This window comes from Homarus americanus, unplaced genomic scaffold (genome assembly GCF_018991925.1).
Source record: "Homarus americanus isolate GMGI-L3 unplaced genomic scaffold, GMGI_Hamer_2.0 scaffold22250, whole genome shotgun sequence".
Taxonomy (NCBI): domain Eukaryota; kingdom Metazoa; phylum Arthropoda; class Malacostraca; order Decapoda; family Nephropidae; genus Homarus; species Homarus americanus.
This window is the reverse complement of record NW_024741189.1, coordinates 6656815-6664486: the sequence shown is the minus strand read 5'-3', so window position 1 is coordinate 6664486 and position 7672 is coordinate 6656815. Positions and strand designations below refer to the sequence as shown.

General features: G+C 40.4%; 1 protein-coding gene across 2 annotated transcripts; it reads left to right on the top strand.

Moving 5' to 3' along the window:
• The first annotated feature begins 206 nt into the window (after window positions 1-206).
• Window positions 207-4114, top strand: LOC121875756. Of its 2 annotated transcripts, none has more exons than XM_042380440.1 (2): window positions 207-294; window positions 2576-4114. In XM_042380440.1, exon 2 carries the CDS (start codon window positions 2603-2605, stop codon window positions 3536-3538), a length of 936 nt encoding a protein of 311 aa, XP_042236374.1. In that variant the 5' UTR covers window positions 207-294; window positions 2576-2602; the 3' UTR covers window positions 3539-4114. The 2 variants fall into 2 exon arrangements, with proteins under 2 accessions (XP_042236374.1, XP_042236375.1); XM_042380441.1 differs by having other exon boundaries at window positions 213-267.
• The last annotated feature ends 3558 nt before the right edge of the window (window positions 4115-7672 follow it).

Below are 7672 nucleotides of genomic sequence, written 5' to 3'. Positions count from 1 at the left end.
GGAGGATGTGTGTTCAGTATTTAAGGTACACGGTTATTCTTCACTTGGAGGTGGAGGGGGAGGAGAGGGGGGAGGGGGTTCGACACTTGACGGAAGGGGTGGTGTTCAATAAAAGGAGTGGGAGGCGGGGGAGGAAGAGGAGGGTCTTGATACAAGAGGCGTGGCACGTAAGAGGGGGACGTCCTTCAATATAGTCTGTAACACACTGTGGCAGGAGGGAATATCTGGACACGTCTGGTAGCGAACACATCTACAGGGGCTCCTCAGATCACCGCTCGTGTACTCTTTATATGTGTGTGTGTCTGTGTCTCCTTGTGCCGTGTGTCTGAGTTACCTTAATTATGGTGCTTTACTAGTCGTCTGTGAATCTTTTATATGGAAATAATTGCTTCCCAGACCTTCAGCAAGTTTTTTGAAGACCATTCACCTGTGAACTTAATTAAGAGTTCTCAATATCTTTCTTTGAAGTTATGTTGTAAACTCTTCTTACGTCACTGCGACTGTCAGGTTGTAGAAATATATTAAATTTGACTTTATTTTTTTATCTCAATATTTTCATTCCGTGGCACTGAAGTCTACATCTTCTGTCAGAAAACAATTCGTGGAGACTTCATATAATATCCTGAAATGTATTCTTACTAGAACTGTATTTAACGTATTTCTACTGTATATTATTTTCAGTATTTATTTTCGTGTTAGATATCATAGAAAACATTGATTCTCACTAGTGAATTCAGTATTTTTAGACCAATGTATGTTATCCCTGACGCATATTAGAACATGTGTATCGGACTTCAATTTCCGTGCGCAAGAAACCAATATTCAATCGGTTTCCAAGCTTTCACGGTACATGCAGAAAAATACTGAAGAGATATGTGTGGAGGGAAAATGTAAATACGTGTATATATTTCCTTATTCGAGTGAAGAAAATATGAATTCAAATATTAAATTTAAATTATTTATTTAGAAACAACAGGGAAGTGGAGTACTTTTCATAAGATAGCGGCATCGTAATATACCTTCACAAACCCGAAATAACGACCTGTTCTTATATTTGAGTAAAGATCATCGAATAGATTCATTTTGCCTTCTAACAATAATATATATGTCCCTTATATGTGTGTTTATAGGTTTTATATGTAATGTTGTGGAATATGTTTACTGAATGTTAAGAGCAAATGCCTGAGATTTTTCATCGGAATGTTACTATTAAACTGTGAGACTTAACGAAGGGATTTACATAGTCTATGATTTATCAACCAGAGTAAAGATTGTTTAGGGTCGAGTATTGCTAAGTGACGGGTGCGGTGGCCGAGTACATACAGCACTCGCCTCTTATCCTAAGGGTCGCTGGGTAGATCTCAAGGAACCTCTACTCGATCAAGCTGTGAACATGTACCTAGCTGTACATTTTGAGACTTAAAGGAGGTCTAGTACATGTCTAAAAATAAAATCTCATTACACAGAATTAAACTTTTGCTCGAATAACACCAGAAGTGTAACCAAAGTGTAACTGATGTGATACCATGTACACAATAAATTTATAAATGCAATTGATGAAGACTCTATAGACACATAGACACTTCACTAATAATCAACAAGACAAAACAAAGTTAATTTCTGTTTCATTTAATATTACCTGTGGTAACACCTGGTATACACTGGTCGTCTGTGTGTTAGGAACCAGCAGTTATATTTAGAAAACGAGAGTAGTGAGCTGTGAAGTACCTGAGGTCAGCACTTCAGGTCAGGGTGCCATGTGCTGATGTGCTGACGTCATCCTTCCTATTGACTCGCATTTTTCTCTCACGTGTCTTATGTCTCACTAGAAATGTCTCTCGTCTCGTACAAAATCTTGTGCATGGGTTATATATGTCTCACCAAAACTTCATTGTCTCACACAAATATCTAACGCTGTTTTGGGCTCTTTAAAACTCCTGCAGATTCATATATAATTGTTAGAAATGTTTTATAAAAAACAACTAGTGCTGCATTTAGGAAAATATTCTGTGGACTGAAGTCAATTCTGTAATAATCCTGTGCCGTCTTAGATTCTTGTAATTTTCATGGTGCATTAAATATACTCTTGTTAATAAGACTTGTGATAATATTCATATGAAATTATATAAATTATCCATGATATAGATATATTAATTATAGAACTGAGCGGTTTACAATATTAGATTCTGAAGTTGTTATAATTTATCATCATATTTCACGATCACGGGAGCTGAATCTCGTAGGTTCCCTGACCATAAGTATACTAACGATTCTTAAAAGGCTGGTCTCTTACTGGACACGCAAAGACACTCCTCTGTTGATCTGAATCTATGAAGAGGCAGAAGCAGTCAGTCACGTCTATCCGACACTTCTATTTCTCAGAGAGTCAGTGTACGATACCTCAATACACCGGCCACATGACCCAGTAATTCGTCATCTGTCTAAGATAATTATATTAATTTTATTATATGAGCAAAAAGAAACACCACACACAGTACAACTAATAACGTTCTAATTACTTATTACTCTAAATTCTTTCACTGGTTGTTAAAGTGACCATAATTTTTCCTTTCAGAGTTAAGGTTCTGTGAGAGCTGTAAAGATGCACGCCCAACGATGTCCGGTGGCGAAGTTCCGGGCAGCCAGCCAACAGAACTCTGAGGCCCTCGGTCAGGTCACTAAACACCGAAGTACCAAGACCAGCATCCTGCCCTCGGTCATCGGCGGAGTCACGGAGAGCAAAAAGAAGCAAGAAAAGACCCGTCGAGGTCAACGAAGCCAGTCAGCCAAGAGTCAAGAGAGGCCTTCGTTCTTTCAGAAGCTTCACGGGGACGCCGCTCCCCTTCTGCCACCTCGTCCTCAAATGTACAGTGACGAGACTTGGAAAAGTCAACACAGCACAGTGCCGCCAGTGACTCACCAGGTGTACTACAACGAGGCCGCTCACAAGTTAATGATGAAGAAGTCTGGCAACCAAACTCTCATATACAACGAGAACTGCGCCATCCACGGCCGCAACACTTCTCGTCAATACGGTATATCCAAGAGTGTGAGTTGCCCATCTACGTCCCGCCCACAGTCCAGACAGAACGTCAGTGGTGAGCGGCTGAAAAACTGGCGTCGTAACTCTATGACCTTCACAGCGACAAGTCAGGGACATAGTGACAGAACCGTCGGTAATATGGCCACACATCGGACTATTTCATCTGGACAAAACTTACAAAGTCTGGTCCCAGTACCCAACCAGAAAAGTGGGCCCCACACACGAACGCCATCCTCCATGAGCTCCAGCTTGTCCTCGGCCAACCCGTCCTCCATCTCGTTAGTTAAGAGCAATACGGCCTTTGACGACGCCCAGAACCGACGATCGCAGTTCCGTCGGGCATGGTCTCTGTTCTCCATCGGCTGCGACGAGGTAGAGAAAGAGAAGCTTCCTCCCCAAAGAATCCTTCGACAACCAACGCGCTACGTATATCGCCGAGGCATCTCTGGATTACCCATAGAGTGCACCAACAGACATCTTGGAATCGCCTTCTGACGTCAACGGTGCCAAGGTCATCAGACAGGCTTGAGGGAGGAAGTGCCTATCAGCTGGATGGTCTATCAAGGGATTACTGACTACGTGGTTGAAAAATCCACCCAGTCAGTGAGGATCTCTTCCTTTATTCAGCAAGCCTTGTACACTACACTGAGGCTCTCATCTCAGTGCTCCTCCATCCTGTTTGACGAATCACCAGAAGAAGAGAGCATTGACGTGTGAGTAGCTAGTTACTGCCGTGGAGCGACGTTTATCAGTGTACCGAATATCCATTGCAGACAAAATTTTGTGTACATCAGTATTGAAGCTACCCAGTAACGTGAAAGTTAATTGTTAGTTTTCCTCCTTTAAATTGTCACTCATGAAAATGTCGACACCTCATCCACGTCATATGTAACATGAGTCAATCCTGTTTTACGAAACTCTGGTGCACTTAACCTTGGTGGGAATTTTTTCTTAATCTTTCTACTTATGTGTACACTCGCACCAAAAAGTATCGGTGCAGGGTGAGATCGACGAGTTCCGAAACGATACGTATATACTGTGATATGTCGGGAAGGTTGGTAAGTGTATCCTCATAACCCCCCCCCCCTCCACTAGGTGTTGCCATATGGCTGACAATCAGTGTGTTTGTTTCCTCTTTTCGGATTGCTGCTTTGTGTCGACTGAATGATGAGCGAGGGTTCGGTCTCGGTGAACGTGGGTATAAAACAGAGGCAATATGAAGCAGTAGAGATCTACACATGCCAGACGACATGGAAACCTCAGAGGGAACACGAGGAGCTATTAATGCCCTTCATAACGAAGGGTTCGGCGTCACAGATATTAGCCGGCGGGTTGGTGTCCACAGGAACACCGCTGCACGATGGATTCGGCGATACCTCGAAACTGGTGCTACAGACGACAGGTCTCGGAGCGGCCGACCACGCTGCACCACCCCTCAGGACGACCAGATTGAGGGGCTTATTTGGTAGCATAAATTAATGCGGCAATATTCACACTATCACAAATAATTTTGTTAACAGAGAGCTCTTCATATTTCATACTGTCTGTTTATCACTTCCCGACCTTATTTATAACGGTTTGTTTCATTTGACCAGGCCATAGTATCTGCTTGTGATGCAGCTCAGCAGGATTACAGGGCTGCCAACATACGGCTGGAAAAACTCGCCTTTCCCAAAACCTATCGTCACTGGTCTCAAATTGTTCACACTACAGTATGCACGGATACTTTTTGTTGCGAGTGTACATGTATACACCATTTCAAAGTCTGTAGAATTTAAATTTACTCCAGATATTACATTATTTAGCTCGTAGTGTTTTTTCTGACTCTTCCTCTTTAAGGTGTTGAGGATAATCTATTACTGAGTCTAGTTCTGTACAGTGTGAAAAAACAGCGAGTTTCTGTAACACCTCAGGACACTCGGTGGGCGCGGATGATTCTCCACCTGTAGTCAGTTTTATTTAATCAGTAAACTCTCGTTAGTGGGGATGTGTTCTGACTCAGTGTGAGAATTTATTATTCGATGTTCATTTGAAAGGAATTATTGACCGTAATTGTTTCACTTTATAACAAAATGTTTGAGTTTTGATACTTACGTAAAACAAGCAAACAAACACACACACACACACACACACTCACTCAAAAGTTCATCATAATTATAAACACATTCACATCCAAACGTAAATTTATAAACATGTTGCTTCCTACAGTGACTTGTTGCAAACATTACTCGTGTTATTCTTTATGACACTGAAGAGTCAGAATGATATGTAATCATAAATATATTATATATATTTTATTATCCAGCTTCATAAGTAGCTTCTTTCTCCGTCATCTCTAATGATTACTTTAATAAACAGTATTACTGATTATATATATATATATATATATATATATATATATATATATATATATATATATATATATATATATATATATATATATATATATATATATATATATATATATATATATATATATATATATATATATATATACACTGTACCTACAGTCGTTGTATATGATAGTATACAACTTCTTAGATATTGACTTTATAACTTTTGCTCTATATAACGTTATCACTTAGGTGGGCGAACTTTATAATTATTTCATATAGAATAAAACTCTCAGATCATCTCATTATAAAGGTTGTTAATATATTTCTTAACTTCATAATTTCGGAATAGCGGCTTATTGTACAATGCTATTCAATAATATTTTTTAACTATTACATGTATTTTATGTATACCTACTTCATGTTCTCTGTGTTATGTTATGGCTGATACTTGCTACAAACTTTTCCATAAGATGATTTAGTATGACCATATTAATTGGCAACTTCGGACTCAAGTTGCCCTTGTCTATTAAAACATCTTATCTCCTTCCTCAAGACAGAGACTGTGACGTAATATTCAAATTAGTCTCTGTGATTGGCTGAATCAGTTCTGGGATGACGAAAGGACTGAGTGTGAGGGAGATAAAGTAGTCTGTGATGATCAGTTTAAATTATCGTAGCTACAAGTCCTTCTAGCTCGCCTGTCTGGGTACAAGGAAGGTAAACAGACTGAAACATGACGCTGTACATTAGGGGCAGGAAACACTTTATTTGAGTTGCAGGCTGCACTTTCAGGCATCGTTTGTATGGCTGACAAACACTGTCAAAATTTCATGCCATTTCATGCATCTTACCCTCTGCCGCATCGCGAAACGACTTTTGTCAACTTTGGTGTATACCAAAATTTAGGTGTCATTTAATGTTTCCAGAATAATGATAAATTTTACATGGGTGACATCGATTTAATTCATGTTATTTTACAGGTACACCGTATAGAAATCATTACAAGTTCATATTGGAAATTCTTTTGTGTGGAACCTTGTATTTTCCTGGAGCAATAATCTTTTGCCTAATATATCCATCTCGATTCGTATCCGTCTCACTTCCATTGCAAGCTTCAGTCATCACTTTTATGCCTCTCTCGACCGCCTGAGTGCTGTTTGGCCGCAGGCACACTAATGGTGTCTCAAGAATGTCATTAACCTGTAGATTTGACAGAAGCAATGTAGGAGAGGCTTTCAGTCTTGAGTTCATTCCTCCAGTTAATCATCATGGAATGATAGTTTTTGCTGCCACTTTAGTTTCAGGTCACTACCTTTCTCATGTTGACTGGGAGGCACATCCTCATTCCCATCTCCATCTTTACCCTCCTCATCAGTATAGTTTAACAAATTTATAAATCAACAGCAGCATCAGAACTTCTCCTCCTCTTCCAGATCTGCAGTGCATTCTTCCTTTGCTGATTCTCCTCTAATTTTTCTCATCATTGGAACGCTTTTCTCTAACAGTCATGTCCTCATCTGCACACATACCAAGAAGTTGATCTGTGTGGGCAGAAATATGCATTTTCTCTGGACAGCCTTCTTCACTATCGTCTCCTCCCTCACTATTCAGGTGTTTCTACATATACTAGCAAAGGGACTGGAGCCGTTCCTTGAGCCCAGTAGTGTTACGTAAGGGTGTATCTTGATGTAAACCACATTGGAGCACTGAACTTTGTGTGTAATAGCAATTCTTTTCAGCAGCTCATGGATGGGTCTTGATGTTGCTACACTTTTACAGCCTGAGGATTCTACTCCACAAAGGGTGTTCCCTGCCTTGACTTTAGGGAGGACCCGCAAAGCTCAATAGCAGCCAAAGTCATCTTCAACAACACCTGTGATAACTCCTTTACAAATCTGCAAGGTATTTCTGATCCCAGGACAGATCTTTCTCCACTTCTTCATCATTAAACACAGGGAAATCAGGGAAACTGACTGGCTGGAAGGCGACAACTGGAAGCTCAGACAAAGACTCCTTGATCTGCTTTCCGATGGAACCACGCCAATGCTCAGGACCACTTGGTTTACCATCATAGTGATAAAAAACTGCGCGGAAAGGCAGCTCATTTCCGTGAAGCTGACATATGAAATAATGGAGCGGGTGACCAAGTAACATTTCAGGATGATGAATGACTCCATTTTCTGATCCTACATTTACATTGGTTCCATTACAACCAACACACACAATGGGCTGCTGGGTTAGATTTTTCTCCACCAGAAACTCGTGAATAGTTTTGGCAATCTGCTTTCCGTGT

Excerpts from the sequence above, each read along its gene's own strand:
- LOC121875756 (XM_042380440.1), top strand. The coding sequence starts at position 2,603 with ATGCACGCCCAACGATGTCCGGTGGCGAAGTTCCGGGCAGCCAGCCAA.